Source organism: Paracoccidioides lutzii (genome assembly GCF_000150705.2).
Source record: "Paracoccidioides lutzii Pb01 unplaced genomic scaffold supercont2.3, whole genome shotgun sequence".
Taxonomy (NCBI): Eukaryota; Fungi; Ascomycota; class Eurotiomycetes; order Onygenales; family Ajellomycetaceae; genus Paracoccidioides; species Paracoccidioides lutzii.
In genome coordinates, this window is record NW_015440949.1 from 1160640 (window position 1) to 1180800 (window position 20161).

At 44.3% G+C, this 20161-nt stretch overlaps 5 protein-coding genes across 5 annotated transcripts in view; 2 read left to right on the top strand and 3 right to left on the bottom strand.

The window, feature by feature from the left end:
* The window catches only part of PAAG_11336 (hypothetical protein), a gene marked incomplete at both ends in the record, with an annotated part of 2588 nt that extends 689 nt beyond the window's left edge, over positions 1-1899 (bottom strand). The window contains 6 exons of the mRNA XM_015847004.1: positions 6-105; positions 184-1045; positions 1109-1217; positions 1275-1458; positions 1519-1682; positions 1766-1899. Of these exons, the coding sequence (XP_015703426.1) occupies positions 6-105; positions 184-1045; positions 1109-1217; positions 1275-1458; positions 1519-1682; positions 1766-1899 (1553 nt within the window). The remainder of the gene's footprint in view (positions 1-5; positions 106-183; positions 1046-1108; positions 1218-1274; positions 1459-1518; positions 1683-1765) is intronic.
* A 3050-nt stretch (positions 1900-4949) lies between these two features.
* PAAG_01675 (ectonucleotide pyrophosphatase/phosphodiesterase) lies at positions 4950-7243 on the top strand (the record flags this gene model as incomplete). Its single annotated transcript, XM_002796621.1, has 3 exons — positions 4950-5426; positions 5529-6795; positions 6864-7243. 3 exons carry the CDS (start codon positions 4950-4952, stop codon positions 7241-7243), a joined length of 2124 nt encoding a protein of 707 aa, XP_002796667.1.
* Positions 7244-7965: 722 nt separating this feature from the next.
* Positions 7966-11141, bottom strand: PAAG_01676 (hypothetical protein; the record flags this gene model as incomplete). Its single annotated transcript, XM_015844408.1, has 8 exons — positions 7966-8268; positions 8561-8612; positions 8998-9373; positions 9402-9563; positions 9899-10091; positions 10381-10686; positions 10834-10981; positions 11116-11141. 8 exons carry the CDS (start codon positions 11139-11141, stop codon positions 7966-7968), a joined length of 1566 nt encoding a protein of 521 aa, XP_015701316.1.
* Positions 11142-13112: 1971 nt separating this feature from the next.
* PAAG_01677 (hypothetical protein) lies at positions 13113-14751 on the top strand (the record flags this gene model as incomplete). Its single annotated transcript, XM_002796623.2, has 5 exons — positions 13113-13335; positions 13405-13746; positions 13848-14208; positions 14299-14606; positions 14711-14751. 5 exons carry the CDS (start codon positions 13113-13115, stop codon positions 14749-14751), a joined length of 1275 nt encoding a protein of 424 aa, XP_002796669.1.
* Positions 14752-15228: 477 nt separating this feature from the next.
* On the bottom strand, positions 15229-19329 carry PAAG_01678 (leptomycin B resistance protein pmd1; the record flags this gene model as incomplete). Its single annotated transcript, XM_015844409.1, has 3 exons — positions 15229-18230; positions 18288-19209; positions 19276-19329. The coding sequence occupies 3 exons, from the start codon at positions 19327-19329 to the stop codon at positions 15229-15231; spliced, it is 3978 nt and encodes a 1325-aa protein (XP_015701317.1).
* Positions 19330-20161: the final 832 nt, after the last annotated feature.

A 20161-nucleotide genomic window follows, 5' to 3' on the forward strand; every position in this document is an offset into this window, starting at 1 on the left:
GGAACGAGGAGGCTGTAATAAGGCTAATTCCCATGTAGAGAGGATCCTCTTCCTTTTCTTTTTTTTGTCGTTCAGCCGTTTCCCGGTCTTGCGCCAATCCAGTTTCTTTCCGTCAAAGAGTGTTAGAATGAGAATTTAATAGGTATATTTGCTCTGGTCAAGACGCAAGGAGTGGGCACATACTGATATATGTGGGGATATCGGCCTCTATAACGTCAACAAGGATATCATCTATCCTCGACTTCCGTACATAAAGTAACATATATGCGTTCGTCGCCTTCCCCTCTGCTCCATAATTTTCTTCCATGACGTTCCTTAGCATTGCACGAGTGACCTTGTCGTCATCAAATTTATAAAAGGACCCGTTTGGCGAAGGACGCAAGTATACCCAGTACCTACCGCCATGGACACCTCCACTGTGCACAACAACACCAGTGAGTCGGTATATCCATGGCTCAGACATGTCCGAATCGGCTGAGAGATAAGGAGAGGCATCAAATTCCTCAGGATAACTGAAAGTGTCGTTCACTTTCAGTAGTTGGCGCTGAGCCATGTCATATGCATATCGCTTCAAGTGGAGATGAAGAACAGTAGGGAAGCTTCCAAAGATAACGCCAGTTGCGGTTTTCCTGATGCCATGTTCGGTCCGTTCCTCATCGGTATTCTCCCTGATGTAGTCTTGAAAGCTCTCTGCAAGAGAAGGAATATTCTGGACATTGAGACTGATATCTAAGAACTTTTCTATCCTCAGCTTTTGGACGCCATCGACGGAGATGTAACTCTTTACTCTGCCAAGAAAAATATCAGAAAGTTTGGATTCCACCGCAAATCGCTCCATGAACACCCTAGCCATCTCTTGGGCATCCTGTTGCATAAAGAGATGCTGGGGTCCCCATCCAAGTCCTCTGGTAAGCTCTAGAGCTGAGACAGGACTATCGTCGGTTTGTAGTGAGTAGAAAAGGCGTTGTAGTGCCCACAGAAACGTGTTTTTGGATGAATCATTATCAAGTGGTAGCTGATAAACAGTCTCCTTGATCTTAGTGACCTGATAATGAATAGATAGAGTTCATGGTATACGTGTACTGTACATAGGCTGGTGGAAGCATACCTTACGGAATATGTTCGTAAAATAGAAACTCTGCAATATGACATTCAGATAGCCAGTTGAGCCAAGGTTTTTTAGGCCAATTAGACCAGTAGCTTTCTTCGAGTCGTAGCTATCACGGTATCAGAATTGTGTCAGAGTTGTGATGTCAACAAACACGGATGCTCACTCAAGAAAAGTATGCCATAGGACTCCAGTATGGTCTCTGATAATGCGCACGTAAACGGTTATATTCGCCTCCTCGTTACCCAGAAGGGATGGCTTATCCCCGAGATATCCTAACAACTTTCTAAGTTCGCAAAATTTGGTGAAACCCCAATCCGGCCCATCTGTGGAGAAACGGAATTTGGCATCTAGGACAAGTTTTAGCCACAGAAGGACGAGAATAGGATGACTGGGACATAAGTATTTACTTTTGGAAATGTAAGATGATGGGCTCTCGGTATTCCATAGGACCAAAGCGAACTGGACACAGGCACTCCAATGCCCTGGCATCTCTCCCTCATCGTAGCCGTGCTTGAGGTATACAGATAGATGCTGGTTATGGCGATTTCCATGGGGGTAGAGTAGGATCCTCCTACTCGAATTAACCCACGAATATTCAGAATTTTCAAGGCCACTGCTTCCATAGGCTATTTTCAAACAAGAGGGACGGCCTACCACTTTGAGCCACCGCATTCAAACTTCGGACTTAGTTCTGTCTTCTCCAATTCCGTCCAGTTCGGTAAACGCCAGGTGAAGTGGGTTTGTTCCTCTGTTTCCAAAGCTGGATCGACGGGCAACCACTTGGCCATCATGGCATCATCTGTGATATAGATGAATGAATTCTAAGATTAGCACCACAGCCTCTCTCTTACACTTGGACAGAATTGATATTGACGCTCTCCGTACGGAGCGGGGAAGTATGCACAATCTTCGAAGCAACTAAAAACATAAACGGATTAACCTTACAATCGTTGGCAAGAGGTTTCGGTTCCTGTTTGAATGATCAGCCGTAATGAGCATAGGATTGTATTTTAACAACAATTTGTTCTTCTTTTTTAATGCTATCAGAATTGGTATTTCTGTCTTTCGGAGAACGTTGCGGAAGCCTGATAGATATTCTATATTTATCTCACATTTTCCGCAGGAGGCTGGCCTCCTTGAGATGTTCGGGAAGCCATGGAGTATTTTTCCTCCAAGCATGTGTTAAGAGCCGTTGGAATAGATTATTAACGACGGATCTGGACCAGGTATATTCGAAATTCCAAGCGAGGAGTATATGATATGATATATTTCTTATCGAAGATGCAGGGCTTTTAAGGAATGTGCTTGGAGCTAGACAGTCAGGTCGGCAAGCCACAGTCACAGATTCGAAAGCACGGGACGCTTCTAGGAGGATCTAAATAACTAACGTAATCCACTTCTCCGTTTTTAGAAGCAAATATAACGACAACTATATAGAAAATGAGTTTAATTACATTATGAACTATTTTCTGTAGGTCCTGAGCATGTATGAGCAGCATGTTCAATAGTACCACATATACTGCACTGTGGTGCTGCTCATTTTCATGATTGAGAGTCAAAAACCTCAGCTGTCCCTCTATCCCCTTCATTGACATTTTATACACAATCTAATCCTTCTTCAACTCTTAAAACACCTTCCTGAGCTATATATGTATAGCTTTTCCCTCACTTTCTCTTTTACTTCTCATTTGCAGCTCTTAGTTCCTTGTTTTCCTTTGCCAGAATAGCAGCGTTATATATAGTTAGTCATTTGACATTTTTAAGCAGTTGATCCAGGGCTTGATTAATTGGACTAGGTGAACTCTATATACAGTGCTTGAGATATTTCTTGACTTTCTCATTCTGCAGCTCCAGTTGTCATATATTATGAAATACAACTATGATTCAGAAGACTTAAAACTATGAGAATTCTCTATGAGCGTTGTAAGTATATGGTTATTTACGTGTTCAAATGATCAAAGACTTGCTCTGAATTGTATAAAACTAGCCATAAAGCTTTAAATCACTATTAATGTTGTTCTCATTTAGAGTGTCTATACAAGCTGTTGAATATAGAGTGAAATCTTTTTTTTTTATCGATATAATTAATGTTAAACTGCATTTTCTCTTTCATCTATCATCTGTACACCTTTTTTAGAGGAGAAAAATAGCTAACATTTAAAAACTGAAGAAGATGAGAGAAATGAGATAATATAGAATGAACAATGATATTATTCTTAGAGTAGAATTGATCAAATACAGCTGAAGTATGACTTTTATATTCATCAAGAATCAAGTATCCTCGTCAAACATCTCTTTGAGTCAGATTAATCTCAGCTTTCATTTGTTTAGCCATTCCCACCGACTTTAATCATTCAGTCATGTGACAGCTTTTCAATCTCACATTAAGAGAATTAATATAGTTTTCTCTTCAGAATTGTAACGGTCACAACCCTAGCACTTCCTTATACCAAAAGACGAATTCATTAGGAGAAAAGAAAAGAGAATGAAAGCTATGAGGGGGGGGGGGGGGGGGGGGGGGGCCCAAATTTTTTAACCCGGAAGAGGAAAAACCGGAAATTTTTTAAGCGGATGGGCTAAGGGTTTTGGTTACGAAAGGTTATCACCCAGACGTTAACTAGATCATCATATACAAAGGTTAGCTTATTGCATTACCTGCTGCAATAACAGTAGCTCACTCTCAGCCTTCAGACTACAAATTTTGAACAATCAACTTTTTCACACTCAGTAATCACTTCTAGCCGTTTCAATAACTCTTATCTAAAACTTAGTCTCATCAAAGTTGTATCTTCTATGAATTATCTTAACATTTTCACATGGAGCTCACTGATAATCATACTTTCAGAAGAACTTGAATTTTGACACATCATGATGATTGACAAAGTTTCATCCTCAGTTAAAATCAACTGTTGAAGAAGACTTAGATTCAGATTTGATTTCCTGTTCAGAAGTAAATTGATCATATTTTATACAGTCACATTCTGGAGTGACTGACCTGGATAGAATCCATTGAACGTTTCAATTCTTGGGTGGAGTATCAACGGGTGGTATATAGTTAATCATAAAGTCGATAGTAAAGACTGGAGTAGAGAATGTCATATAACTTTGCAGTAGCAATTATGCTTGAAGAATAACCATCTTTAAATGCTTTAAACAGCTAAGAGAACTCTTACTTGTTAAATAGCTTTTTTAGCATTTGTGATTGACATTTTGTTATTTATATGAATAAACGTGTTGCGTGGTAGAGAAGTTATCCATTCACTGGTATTATCTGTTCGTTTGTGTTCGCTAGTTAAACACTGCCACTCCTGAAGAGCCTAGAGGCGTTGGGTGGTCTCGTATCTGCATGGGCGTGGATGTGAATTGGGCTGCAAAGGGATCATAGACAATTGACAGCATTTTCAAGAAGAACTATACGTTGTGGGGATTATCCGCTGTAATTTGTGCATTGCATCACACTGCCAGATACAAAATAATTTGAAATATAATGATAACATTAGAGGCAACTGTACTCCGCATATATATGTAGAGATATCTGCAGCAACGAATGATGCAAGATAAAACATTGACACCTGTACTGTAGTATGATACAGATCTCGTACGCAGGAATGTGAAGAATTGACGGCATAAAGTCGTGTAATTTTGTATTGGTACCTTGAAACCACTTAACTTTATTTACATCCCCAGATCGCCGACATTCTAACCATGGATCCCTAGATGACTTACTAATCGCATTCTACATCGTTGTCGTGGTTAGATGACCGATGCGATCACCCATCATTTTAAGAGAAACCATTCCAGTTGGTGAAGGGACACACGGGTTTCTGACAGATAAATAATGCCTCTTCGAAAAGCGCCGCCTTGTCCATCGCTGCTCTCTCCCTCCGCATACGACGATGACGTTTCCTCTCTGAGATCACTGTCCGACCAAGACTCGGATTCTGAAGATGACGAGCTTGTCAAAGACTCCAGGACGACCTTGGAGCTATCTCAGCACGATAGAACGGTTCTGGAGGAGGAAGAAGAGCGTGAGCGGCTCCTTGTTAGACAAAGTCGAACAGACGGGCTCTGGAGGATACTCGGATCTGGTCACGACAATGCCAGCAGCGTACGAATTGGAAAGCGGGAGCGAAAGAGGCAGCGGCGTTTGCTGCGAAGAGCGGAATGGATAAAGCGCCAGGAGGGAAAAGAGAATGAGCAGGGTCTCATGTACGAGATGGAAGAGGGCAAATTTCATGACGATGCGAGCTCTCAGTCATCAGCAGCGTCCTCAGATTTAGTCCCTGTCACGGCAGATTCCCGTTTCTACAAATCAGTATGTTATATTGTTGTTTCCTTTCCGTGATCCAACTACCTGGCTTGTTGCGACAAGTAAGCTCGTTTAGTTGAGGTTGCTAATAAGCATTCTCTGGCTTAGTCGAGGGGCTCCTGGTGTTGGAAAATTTGCTTACTATCAAATGGCGTTGTGGTCTTATTCCTTCTCCTTCTTTTGGGCGCATACAAGGAGTCGACTGGTTTCCGATCCTCTCACCGGCATCGCACCATTCTCTCCAACGGCACCTCTCTCTTTGCTCCAACAACAATTCTTATTTCCCTAGATGGCTTTCGGGCTGATTTTCTTAATCGTGGGCTTACTCCAACGCTCAATTCATTTATAGCCAACGGAATTTCTCCCGACTACATGCTTCCTAGTTTCCCCAGTGTGACCTTCCCAAATCACTTTACGCTGGTTACCGGACTCTATCCTGAAAGCCATGGAGTTGTCGGCAACACATTTTGGGATCCGGTCCTTAAAGAGGAGTTCCATTATACTGACCCGTCCAGAAGTATGCAGCCAAAGTGGTGGAGTGCAGAACCATTGTGGGTGACGGCTGAAAATCAAGGCGTTCGGACAGCAATCCATATGTGGCCTGGCTCAGAAGCTCATATAGCTAACGTTGAACCCACCTATCTTGATAAATACAATGGAAAGGAAGATTTACTTCGCAAGGGCAATAGAGTGCTATCATTTTTAGACCTGCCGGGAGAGGAAGATGATTTGCCGTCCAATACAAATAGACGACCACAACTAATCGCAGCCTACGTACCCAACGTTGATAGTGATGGACATAAGTTTGGCCCGAATAGTACTGAAATCCGAACTACCATCACAAATGTCGACAAAATGCTTGCAAATATTTTCCAAGGCCTCCACGACCGCAATCTCACGGAAATTGTCAACTTGGTCATTGTATCTGACCATGGTATGGCCACCACTTCCACAGATCGCCTAGTTCAATTAGAAGATTTGATCGATATGGATCTGGTGGATCGCATTGATGGGTGGCCCCTTCGGGGTATCCGGCCTAAGCGTCCTGAAGACCTCGAAACCCTCAAGCAGCAGCTTTCGAAATCATCCAAAGCGTACCATGACTCGATCGAAGTTTACACCCGGGAAACAATGCCCGAACGGTATCATTTCTCCAATAACGATCGTATTGCTCCTCTCTGGATAATTCCTAAAACTGGATGGGCCATTGTTGAAAGAACGGAGTTTGACGTTAAGAAGATGCAAATGAACAAAGAAGTTTATCGACCAAGAGGTCTTCATGGATACGATCACCAACATCCTCTAATGAGATCCATCTTTGTTGCTCGAGGCCCTAAATTTCCCCACAATCCAAATAGCCGTATGGAAGTTTTCCGTATGTCCCCTTCCGTTTCCAACTTCCGAATTTTCCAGGTTGATTTTAACTAACCAGACGTCCGCCAGAAAACATCGAAGTCTACAATATAATTTGCGACTCCCTAGAAATAAAACCATTCCCCAATAACGGAACTCTCCGCCTCCCCCTAAATCCCATAGGTCTTCATTCCGATGAAAATAATCCTGCCCTCGAAACCCCTGATGACCCGCCTGTCAGTACAAGCAGCAGTGCCTCCATAACCCTAACAACTCAGACTAGTTCGCAAAATCTGAAACCAACTACTATATCAGCCTCCGCAGTTCCAACCGCCACCTCCGCTCCCGATAACGACGATGAGAATGATAGCACCACCAATAAATCATCATCATTTTTGGACAGAATCCTTAACAAACTCCAAAGGTTAAACAATTGGGCCACTAAATTCCTAGAATCTGTTATTGAGTAATGCATTCTTTCCTTCCTATCAAACCGGCGCATTTTAGATTTCGCAGATGATTATTTATCTTTTGATTCTCTCTACATAAACCGTACATGCTTCCCAGATCTACTTTCCATTTTCTGATGACACACCCTGAGTAATTCTCACCCTGGGATTTTGGCTTGTCCTACTATTTTGATTATCTATATATACCTCTTTTGTAGTATTTTGGCTTTTGAATTGTTTTATGTCCCATTATACATATTTTATTCTGTGTTTGGGTTTTTCTTTTGTTTTATCAGCAACTCCTCAGTTTAGGACTTTGCCCTGATTGACATGGAGTGTCTCACTCTGTGCTATTATAATTTTTTCTCAAACTTCTTTCAGAGCTTTGTCTTCCTGTTATTTTTTTAAATCGCCCACGAATTCTGGATATTAGAAAGTGTTTTCATTGCGTATTTATAGTCTATAAATATTAAACAAAGACTCAAGCCCTAACCTTCACATCCTCCGCTTCATATCCTTTGGCTATTATCCTATCATCCCTGAATTACCTAACAAAAAAAAAAAAAAAAAAAAAAAATTCAACCAGGAAGGGAGCCAACGTCAAAGCATTGCTACCATGATGACTTAAGTTGTCACTCCGTAGTTTTACCTCTACTCCTACCTGGATGGCAATCCTTACCGCCTTTTTATTGATTCATCGTTGCCAATCCGAGTATTCTTGGCACCCTCACGTTTGAAGTTCATCACCCACTCCTCCACTCCATCCACATCCTCCTTTGACGAGTCTTTAGTAGATGCCCTTGGATCTCCGCTGGTGTGAATTTATCCGCGGAAACCCGCGAGGCGAATTTCGAGCAAGGAAATCGAAATTTGTGTCCTCGTTGGTAGCCTGGCGGAATGGCTTGATGTGGGTATGAAGAGGACCTTACGTGATGAAACTGCAGGTTTTCACGGCTCTCTGGCTGAAGTTGTGGTGGTTCCAGAGGGTGATTCAGATATCGTTTTTGGTTTGATAAATGGCGAGTTTGGGGGTTTGCACCCTCCAGCTGTAGTTACGACAGTGCCATGGGAAAGATGGACCAGTTCGGTTTTTATGTATCAACCTCTTGTTGGTTATGCCCGGAGCATCGACGTCCTCGAAAAGGACATTACAACGAACAGGAAGGAACGAGAAGAGTTGTGCAGCTGATTCTTCTGAGATGCAAAATGAGTTTAGCCTTGATATATATCGGTAAGCCCAGGTTACCAGCAGCAGCGAAGCAAAGATTTGTTTTACAACATCCTGGAGGGCCATAGAATAGGTATCCTCGTCGATAAGGGATGCTGCCGATTACGTACCATCGCTTGGTAGAGAGCCTGAGGTAATCTTTTATAATATCTTTCATAAAGGCTAGGAGATAGGTAAAGAAGAAAAGGATAAAAAGAGGTGGCAAGATCATCCAATTGACCCCAATTTATTCCTTTGCTCCCCTGGAACTTTTTACGATCATTGCTCCTCAAAACACAGATTTTCATCCTCAGTATATATAGCAAAGGGCAAGGGAAGGGGCAGGGATGGAAATCACATTTGTGGTATCAAGCGCGAGTTTAGGACCGTTGTTTGTTCCTAGGCCCCGCGTTCTCTTCAAGTCGGAAGTGACCAGCTTAGAGACCTTGAGAGCAGATCAGCTCCAGGTCGCTTTGAAGAGAAAGAGCCGTCATCATCAGTAGATGCGCCGCACGACTTGTCTCAATGGACGATTTGCCATTGGAGAATGAAGAATCTGTCGCTACACCGTACACCGTGGCCGTAATGCAGCAGAGCCGCAGCTCTGCCACTCATAACCGAAACAGCGTATGGAAAAAGCGGGAATGACCAGATGAGATTCCAGTACGCACGGTTCATCTCTGTAAGAGTCGTCGCTCCTGAAGATTTTATGTATGAAGCATCCTGGAATGTGGAGCATGGATTGAGCCTGCTCCTCGCACAGTTGCCTAGCTCTTCAGGAAGAAGAGAAGCAGCAAGATGCAAGGATCCTTTCCTGCATGCAAAAGAATTGGCGGGGCTGCGAACATGCGTGACCAGGAAGCTCACAGGTCCACAGCCCACCACTGGCAGGTCACAGAATAGCAAGGGCGAAACCGACAACCCTGAACAGAAACCCTTCTCATCTCGACTTCCCAGTTAGTTTCTACGTACTTGTCAAAAGAATATTTGTTTTGAGACGGTCGCAAACCTTCGGATTATGCGGAGTAGAGTTGTTTCGATATTGGATTCCTTCAAAACGAAAAATGGCGGTGACTGCTGCCTTCGCGATGACATCATAGGAAAGGGGGTTTAGCCGCGTGCCTGAACCTTGCCCTAAGTTAGGGTTATGTAAAAGTTTAGCCCCTTAATTTCAACCTTCGGATATTGAGACAATTTTTATTTCTTATCGTCGCCCGATATAATCTTCGATGACATGTCAAAAAATCTGGAATACGGGGGTCTTTGAATTCCCTCCTTGAAGTTCAACTGTAGCTACTCCCCAGCTGAAACGCTAGGCACGCGACGCCAGAAACCTAAAGTTGGAGAGTATATATGACGAGTGCAAGCATTGGTTGTACCTGTGCATTTTTGATGGACTGCTTCTAATTTGCTGGTATTTTGCATAGAAATAGCGGGACTGTCGATTTGTTACCTTCAAGCAGACCAACGAGCCAGAACTGCCTCCTTGATGAAGTCCCCTAGTTCAAATACCCATGAAGAAGACATGGGACCATGGGACTTTACGAATGCATCTGAGGTAATCATCAGAGCGTTGGTTGTCATGAACATGTGTACTTGATGGTTTAAGAAGACAAAAAGAATATTGGAACCTAGAGTCGAGGCAACTCCACCTGGGCAATGCTGTCCTCGATCACCAATACACACAGAGACGCATTTTGAGAGGCTTGTTTATTAGTTGTTAAATGATCGCTCGATTAGACCATTTTCATTCTCAAATTAGAACCTAACAGCGGAAACAATTGCGTGATTTCCCTTACACAATCGACAAGAAATAGATCATGGTTCATAAAACAATTATGTGGCATATAGACGTATATATATATATATATATATGAAAACTCCTTCATAACAGAGATCTTGGGCCCGGATATCTTCTCAGGGGCATCGGTCCCCAAATTGGTCTTCTTACCGAGCTGTTGTTGTTGTGGCTTGCAAATGAAGCATTATTGCACTGGTTCCCAGGGATCGTTGCAGCTGGAACCACTTCGAACCTAACTGATTTCATAACCTTTGCAACGTCGGTCAGTCTCACTGGAAATCGAATTTCGCCGTCTCTAATAAATGGAGCCCAAAGATGGCTGGGTGACGAGGGCAAAATTGAGTGATTGGTTAGGGCTATTATGGGCGTAGAAAGGGTTTTGAGATCAGTAGAGAAAGGAGGTTGCGTTCGGATGATATGAGTCGTTTCGAGTCCGTCAACGGGGCCAATTTTCATCTGGAGCGACCATTTTAGCAGCTAGCATATATAACAGGATAGTTCGCTGGTTCCTCCTTCATGTTCAGGACGTACAAATGTTCTTGAAGCTGAATTGAAGATACTAATGTGGCTATCAGAAAAGGCAGTTCTAATAGAGTTACATACTTTCATGAAAATAACATCTGGCCTTCTTAAAGCCAGGCCATGGATACACCGCTCCAGATATTCCAACGCTTGCTGACTGGTCGCAGCCACATCAACGGTAACACCTAACTTTTTGAGGATCTTCTCCATAACCAACCGGTTAATGTCACTATGGGCATTGTTAGCCTATGTCGCACGGTGTTTTGGAGAAGAGAAAACGATGTGTAAAAGCAGGGCCATGCGATAACCACGTTATATATTCAACTAGGCCATAGGTTATGCGATTCTAAGTCTTGAACATACTTATGATCAACTATGAGAGCGTGCATGTTAAATCTGCTGCTGAGATTGCGAGTGCTATTGAGCGATCGAAAATTAGTGGCGAAGATTCAGAATGAAGCAATATAGTATATTCTCACGTCAACCCGTATTTCTCAAAGGTATAGACAGTAGTTGCATGATGAAAATCTCAGGGCCGTTTATCCTCATTTTAAGCCTCCTCGAAGGAGTGACATCATTTGCATTTGCTTGGCCTCCAAACACGGCCTGGGGTAACTAACTATTAGTTAACCGACTGTTATGAAGACCCTGGCGCATTTTGCAACGGCTTTGAGCTGCAGCCGCAAATCAGCTTTGTGCTGTGGACACTAAAGCAGCCACAACTCATCTGAATAGCTGACAGTGTAGAAGTTCACAGAGGAGGAGGGACACAGAGAGTCTGCTTCCACTCGCCTGTCATTTGTCTTGCGCTTTTGCTGCGCTTCGGAGTACAGTTTCTCATCATCAAGACATGTGGGCAGTTTACACAATTGCTTCCTCAGTAACTAGTAGAAATGGAAAGATTTGAAAATAGGACATATCTGGTCATGTAGTTGAAAGATCAGGCCGAGGAAACGTAAGCTAACAATTGAAAAAAAACCCGAAATAACTATCGCCTCATGAGAAAGTAACATACTTAATTCGCCTGTGCATAAAACAAGGGGATGTTGCCTACAGAATGATTGTGCCGATGTCACCTAACTCAAATGCCATGTCAACAACGTCCCTGTCTTCTGCCCCTCCTCCTCGCATGAAGGCCCCAGTTGATCTATTTGTTTTATTGACGCAAAACCGCACGTAAACCTTTCAAACGAAGGACAATATTAGAATTCCAAAACAGAAATGAAGAAACCGAGTTATGAAAGAAAGAAAGACATAAGGGATTGCGTAACACAATATTCACAAGAGCTTGGCTCCTGGTCCTTTTTTTTTTCTTTTTTTTTTTTGGGCTGCTCAAAGGCTCAGACTGCTGTCGGCCCAGAGGAACCCAGACCTACAATTTTGACTCGCTGCAACAATCTCATATGATAAAAAGGACCTTCACTTTAGGTGGGTCTTTATGTCTCCTCCGCTTTTTTATGGAGTATGGAATATGTCTTTTTGAAAGTGATGGTATCATTGATATTCAGAACAGTACAGCACTCCATACATACATACATACATACATACATACATACATACATACATACATACATACATACATACATACATACATACATACATACATACATACATACATTACCTAAGTACTTTTATACACATTACGGTTACTATTCATAACAGACAGATGCGAAAAATACAGTATTACCACCGTCCGTTTTGAGGGTATTTGGAACAACGGGTATTCGGGCACTGCGAACCTGTATGGTCCTGTGTTTCACCAGGGGCCATGTGCTGAGATCAGATAACTTTAGCTGGGTCCCACGCGGCTTAGGTCCGCCCAAATCCGGATCAGATAACCTAAACCAAACGAACAGCCCGAGAATGAAGCGGATTCTGGCGTGCCCAGTCCCCCACCTGGGCTTATCAGATGCGACGGAAAATTATCGCCAAGTGTAATTTAGCACATAGTTACCCGGATTTTGCTGTGAAGCTTTTGGACGTGAGAGGAAGCATCGCTGGTTTTCATGCAATTCTCACACTTCAATACCCCAACCCCCGACGTGGCACCCCCCTGTTAGGCTGTCTTCCAGACCTGCGGTACCGGTTGTAATTTCCGCGGTGGTGGTCAAGAAAGCCCTCGATATGGACGGCAAGACACCTTCAACATGTTTTCTTCTTCACACAAGGAATGCGTCTCATGTTGGCACCGTCAGTTCTCTAAATGGCTTGAATCCACAACCGTGCCAGCCATCCCGTGTCAAATTTCTGCCATGATCTCGCGTTTATACCATCTTATATTTACCTACACTTGTTCAGTCATCTCGTCACTTCTCAGCGCCCCACTTCTGCACAAGTTATTCCAAAGTTGGACTCTCACTATGCCTAGCCATGAGGGATCCGGGAGTTCCTCCAACGGAGAGCCTCCCCAACAAATTCTAGTGATTGGCGGTTCGTACTCTGGACTTGCGGCAACCGTCAATCTTCTTGATCTATGCCAGGGCCGAAATTGTCGATTTGCTGGTGGCTTGACTTCTGAGTCAGGAGACGTGAAAAAGAAGATCAATGTGCAGGTAACCATCGTGGATGAGCGAGATGGCTACTGTACGTTCCTCCACGATCCCACTAGAGAGCGCAAAATAGGATACTAACAAGAGGTGAACACCTCACAAGACCACCTCATTGGGACACCACTTGCATTCGCTTCGGAAGAATTTGCCTCTTCTGCATGGAAAAAGTTCACAGACATCCCGGCCCTAAAAACTCCAGCCGTTAAATGCATCCAAGGCAGTGTCAGACAAGTGGACTGTGAGCGAAAAATCTCCATCATTAGGGAAGCCGTCACAAACAAGGAAATTGTCCAAAAGTATGACTACTTGGTCGCAAGCTCGGGCCTGAGACGAACGTGGCCAAGCGCGCCACAGGCTTTGACCAAAGATGAGTATCTTCTTGAAACGAGGAAACATATTGAGAAAACAAAGATTGCAGAAAATGGGGTAATTGTTATTGGTGGTGGTGAGTTTTCCAACAAACTGATTGATCTTAATGTGTGATATATAGTACTGTACTCCTTTGACACGCAAGGTCACAGATTAACTGAAGAAATAAATTTGTAGGTGCTGTCGGTATTGAAATCGCAGCTGAGTTGAAAATGATACAGCCGGACCGAAAGATTACCCTGATACATTCGAGACCCAAGCTTCTCTCATCCGAGCCGCTTCCTGACGAGTTCCGCGATCGGGCCCTCAAGCTACTTCATGACTGTGGTGTTGAAACCATTATGGGCTCACGGGTCGCTGAAACAACGCAAATACAGTCGAAGGAGGGTGTTCCCCCGATTTACACTGTAAAATTAGCAAACAGTCGTACGATGGAGGCCAGCTATGTCATCAATGCCATATCCAAGTATAGTCCAACTACTTCCTATCTGCCCAATTCCGTGCTTGACAAAGAAGGTTATGTGAAAATCAATGCGACGTAAGCATCGCCATCACCATCACAGCTCCCTTTCGCAAAACAACTGCAGTTTGCAGGCAGTTTCCGATAGCGGCTGACATATATCACTAGCCTAAACTTCCCGGAAGAGGTGCCAAATTCCCAGTACCATTTTGCAGCCGGTGACGTTGCTCTCTGGTCGGGTATCAAACGGGGTGGCAGAGCAATGCACCACGGGCACTACGTTGCCATGAACATTTACCAGCGAATGCTGAGCGAGATGCTTGGGACAGCGCCAAAATTCTCAGAACTGCAGGACCTGCCCCCGTCAATGGGACTGGCTGTGGGGGAAAATGCAGTTGCATATAGTGACTTTGATGGTGTGGTGTCTGGAGAAGAAGTCTCAAAGCTGTTCTTTGGGGATGATTTGGGATTTTCAAGTATGCCTATCTCCTTTAAATTACCTTTTTATTCTTCATTTAGTAGAACTTTTACGTTCTAGTCGAGAGGGTTGATCTGTGCTAACATTGAAACAATATCGTAGTTTGCTGGAATTATATGAAGCTTGGAGACGCGGCGAACTAATTTATGACACATCTAACTGTTTGGCTGGTATTATGGCATGGTGTTTTGATGTCCGGATGGAGTCTGTACCCACCATCTATGACTAGTGTTCAAGATGTTTTGGTAGTTAACGGTTTGATCAAGAAGAATAATGGAACGTTTTGTTCTCCTACAGCTCCTACAATGCTTTCAATTGGAATTATCTTCTCTCCGGATACTTCAGATAGTCCGGTACTGCTGCTCATGCAATTATCTAGAGAATTACACAAACGTATTGAATATCTTAACAACTATGAGATTTTCTATAGTTAATAAACTAAAATTAAAGCAGCCATAACACATATGAGTCAGCAACCTTCATGAAAAATCATATACCAAATAAAGCCTCTAAGAAGATACTCTATGGAGAGTAGAAATAGCACCACAAACAATCCCGAAAGTACATACAAACACCCATTTAACAGTTACCGTTGATCTACGATCCAAGCATTTCAAAGATCATTCAAATGCCTGATGCAGAGCATTAATTTTATAACTCTCGCTTCGCTCCACTAATTCTGCATGAGTACCCTGATCAGTGCATTTTCCATCCTCAATGAGAAATATAACGTCTGCTTTTCGGATAGTATACAGTCTGTGCGCAATGGCGATAACAGTGATACCTCGGGTAGCTGTTTCTAGGCCAGCTTGAAGCAGTTGCTCGGATTCTGCGTCGAGTGCACTTGTTGATTCGTCAAGGAGCAGTAGCTGGGGCTTCCGGACGAGCGCGCGTGCAATTGCAAGTCGCTGCTTCTGTCCGCCTGATAATTGGTTTCCGCCAGGTCCGCAATTCGTGTCATACCCTTCTGGTAGATTACGTATGGTGTCATGAATATTTGCCAACCGGCATGCCTCTTCAATCTCCGCATCTGTTGGTATATGGCCAGGCCTTGCCCCAAGGGCAACATTGAACCTGATGGTGCCGTCAAATAGCACACAATCCTGAGGAACAAGGGAAATATTATCGCGGAATGAGACACCTTCACGTTTGGAGATATCTTGGCCATCAATCAGGACGCTGCCGGAGCTCGGCGAGTACAGTCTTTCAATAAGTGATATTATGGTGGACTTTCCTGCACCGCTGGGACCAACCAGTGCTGCAAATTGCCCGGGTTTGACACGGAGATTAAGACCATGGAGAACCGGGACGTCTGGACGGGCCGGATAGGAAAATTTCACGTTGTCAAAATCAACACTGATGCCTCCGTGATTTAAACTACAGAGTTTCTCCTTTGTATCTGCATTGGCTTCAACATCATTGAGACCTCTCCCGAGCGGTTGAATCGGGCCAGAGAACTTTTTGGTTGATCCCAGGTCGAGGAGGTTCATAATTCGAGCTAATGCAGTGAAAGCACGCGATACATCTGGCGCCAGTGTGAACATCTGACCCCAAAGTTGTGCACTGACGAGAAGAGCCACTAGCACAACAAAGAACTGAGTTTGAGAATAGTCGCCGGCAATGATTCGTTTGGCTCCCCACCAGTAGGCAAGTGCGTACAGAAAATTGCTGAGGCCGTATGCAATTGCTAGCCAAAGGTTAGCATAGGCGCTTTGTTGCGCAATTTCCTTGACTGGGCCTTTTAGAGAGCGCTTATATGTTTTCAAGATTTCATGTTCCAGGGATAGGGCAGACACGGTTTTGATGAGGTTGACTGCTTCAACTGTTATTCCAAGCGACTTTGCGAATGATTGAGCGTGCCGTGCTTGGAATCGCGTCATCGTCATTACTCGCATGACCCCCGCACCAAGCATCAGAGGAACAACAGCAAGACAAACCAATGCAATTTTCCATGCAATGACGTGAGATAGGACGATCGCGGAAACCAGATTAACCAATATCGCAACAATGGAGCCAACCACAGACCCAGTAAGGCCAGACAGCGCATTACCATCCTGGGTGATGACCGAGAGAAGGAGGGTGGGACTCCGCCCATCAGACTGATGCCATTGCAGGTCCTGTTCCATTAGAGCCCTGAAAGAGAGAACTCGGACTTTATACGTGATTTTTTCGGCAATCAATCCAAACGCGGACCAACTTGCAAGATTAGCAAAAAATTCGATAATGGCGAGGGTGAAGAACATCAACCCATAAAATCTTCCCGCAGATCTGATTGAATCTGGCATTTTGCAAGGACTTAATTCGCCGACCGTGCTGCCGAAAATGACTGCAGCTGCAGAATACGTACCACCTACAACGACAGCGCTGACCAAGGCTAGAAGGACGAAAAGAAGATATGGACGGAACATTGGGCCGAGAGCTCTAAACGTGGACAATATGGAGCGTTTCGCGCTTATACCATCGGCATCTTCTTCCTTCGGTGTGGGTGTCTCAAACGAGTGCTTCTCATCAAGTCTGGCTTCTACAAGAGGGGAACTGTGGGTAACTTTCTCAGATACATTTTCTACCGAATCCTCTGCCATTAGCGTCTCGCTCGAGATTCCCTCCTGCTCTGGATGTGCGTTGAGATTCTGTAGACGCACAAGACCAGCGTATGCTCCATCTTTTGTAATCAGCTCTGTATGCGTCCCCTGCTCAATAACTTGACCTTGATTCATAACAACTATATTATTTGCATTCTGAATGGTGGATAGGCGGTGGGCAATAGTGATCAAAGTTTTCCCGCCCATTGCGCTCTCAATTGCAGACTGCACCCTTTGCTGGCTGGCGGAATCCAGGGCGGCAGTAGCTTCATCAAGGATCAAAAGTTTTGGACCTTTAACCAAAGCTCGAGCAATGGAAATTCTTTGCTTTTGACCTCCTGAAATTAAACTACCACTTGAACCGACAAGCGTACCATAACCATCCTTCAGACGGCCGATAAATATACCAGCATCAGCAAGTTCTGCGGCCTTCTGGACTAGTTCCACGATTTCGACGACCTCTGGGCCTTGGATTTGTGCCGCTCGCGTTAGGTCGTGCCCATCCCTGATGGCAGCGGCGACGTCAGATAGTTTCTGCCCCAACAAAGTTGCGGTTAAGTGAGAATGGGCTGGGGAATTAATTAAGCCTAGAGCAATATTCTCCAAGATCGATCGATCGAGAAGGGAGGGCTCTTGCTGAACAAGGCTAAAGTTGCTTCGTAGGGACCGGACGTTGAGTTCCTTGATGTTATGGCTGTCAAAAAGCACTTCTCCATCTGTTGGATCATATAAACGTGTAATCAGTCCAGCGACAGTCGACTTCCCGCTTCCAGACAGACCAACAATTGCTGTATGCTTTCCTGCTGGGCATGTAATTGAGACACCCTTCAGCACGGCGTTATCGGGACGGGACGGGAAAGAGAAATAGACATTCTTTAATTCAATGTCACCGACAGAATTCGGGAGATTCAACCCCCTATCGTCTACTGTACCATCTATTTTTGATTCGCGGTTCATATCCTTATCTAATTTTTCGAAAGTGGCGCCGGCTGCATCAAAGATTTGGACGAACGGAGCTACCTGACTTAGGATCAAGGAAGCTTGAAAATGATGTGTTAGCGGAAAATCTCATTGTACTTGGAAATTGAAGCACTCACCATCGACTAGAATAAATATTACTGTGTAAGTGGTCCCGACAGATGTTCCAGAATTCCCAGTAGCAATTGAATCTGCAATCGTTTTCGAGCCTTGCCAAAATGCAAGGGCATTCGCCGAGTATGCAATGAAGAACAGTAATCCGGACTGGGAAGCTACTGCAATTGCTTTCTTAATTCCAGCAGCTTTTGCATTGCCCAGGAGGGCCGCAAATTTTGATTCTAGCTGTGCATTCGCTGAGAAAGCATGCACAACTGTTGCATTTGATAATGATTCCATCGCAACGGAAGCCGCTCCAGCCACATTTGTTAACACAACAGAGGCATACTTCTGTGTATAATAACCGCCTACAAGCGACATAAGTAGGTAAGCCGGTGTTAGAGACACTAACTCTCCACCAAGTTTTGCGTCCTTAATAAAAGCGACAATATAAGCGGTGATGAAAAAAGAAACGCTGTTGAGCACAACACCGACTTTCTCAGAGGTTCCCTGCTGAATGGTGGTTATGTCCCCCGTAAGTCGCGAAGCGGCTTCCCCTGCTGGCATTTCATCGAAGAAGGAAACATCTTGCCGTAATAAGCTTTTCAAATACCGCTCACGGAGCCTCTGGGCGAGACGTTCACCAAACAAATTCCACGAGGCCACATATATATACACCAATACAAAGTAGGCGATTCCGACATACACCACTTTGAGAACCTTGTCATTGACTTCTGCTTGATGTGATGGCCCAGTTTGGGAATTTGCACTGCAAGATGCAGAGTTGAGGTTGTCGACCAATTGACCGAAGAGGATACCCATGAGAGGGAAGGGCACACCAGAGGCAATCGCAGCTAGAATACCGACGCTGAGAAGCGTGAGGTCAACAGCGGTGGGCTCTGCAGAGATCAGAAGGCGAGCATATCTGGTAGCTCGTCCAATAAACTGCATAATCATCATCTCTTTAGCCTTGTTTCTATACATATATTTGGCCGGCCATTTATACAGTACCTTTTGATTCTCTACGGCTCGAGAATCGCCAGCAGCCTCCGAAGCTTCAACCATGATGATTGTTGGACAGCAGTGAAATGCTCCTCCCAGACGGCTTTGATCACCAATGTGATATTATCTGCAAGCAAAAGCTGGCGGGGATCGATGCACCCTGGGAATAAACATATCGCTGTGCACGAAAGGTTTGAAGTTCCCGGATCTATCGACCTTAGCTACCCAGCTTCGCCCCCACGAAGAGTTCTCAAGTGTTGCCGTTTTTCTGCATTCCCGCTTGTGTGGATCAATAACAACCGCCAAGCAAACCTACAAGGGGCTGTTGTTAATTGCTGTTTTCTGGGTGGTGGCTTTTATCAGATTGTATTGTACGGAGTATGTATCGCGTAACTCTGTATTGACAGTACGGTATTGCAGTACGGTATTGTACATATATACAATACAGGCAGTACATTCATCGAAACGAGCTTGAAGTGAGCGCATTCCGCTGTTGGAGCATAGCGTGCAGATGGATCAGATAACTAAACCATCTGCACCAACCATGCCCGCGCGACATCGGAGATGGTGTCATCTTATCTGATGGAATTAACTCCACCAATAACACAAATTGCTTGGGCTTCGGCTTGTCTCCATAATGATGCGAACATGGATGAAACGATAATATGAGTGATCGCCTCCCCCCTCATCGTTTTCGTAGCCTTTTCTCCTCTGTGGAGCTGATCCTCTTTAACTCCACAAAAGCCAGTCACAATCAAGGGAGCAGAGCAATCCACCCTCATTGGATGGGGTAGGTTTTACGTTCCATTCTCGGCCCTTACGCGAACGACCATGAGTATGTTCGACTATCTGTGTGGGTAAGTCCTTAGCCGCTATTTACCGCTGGTCTCCATTA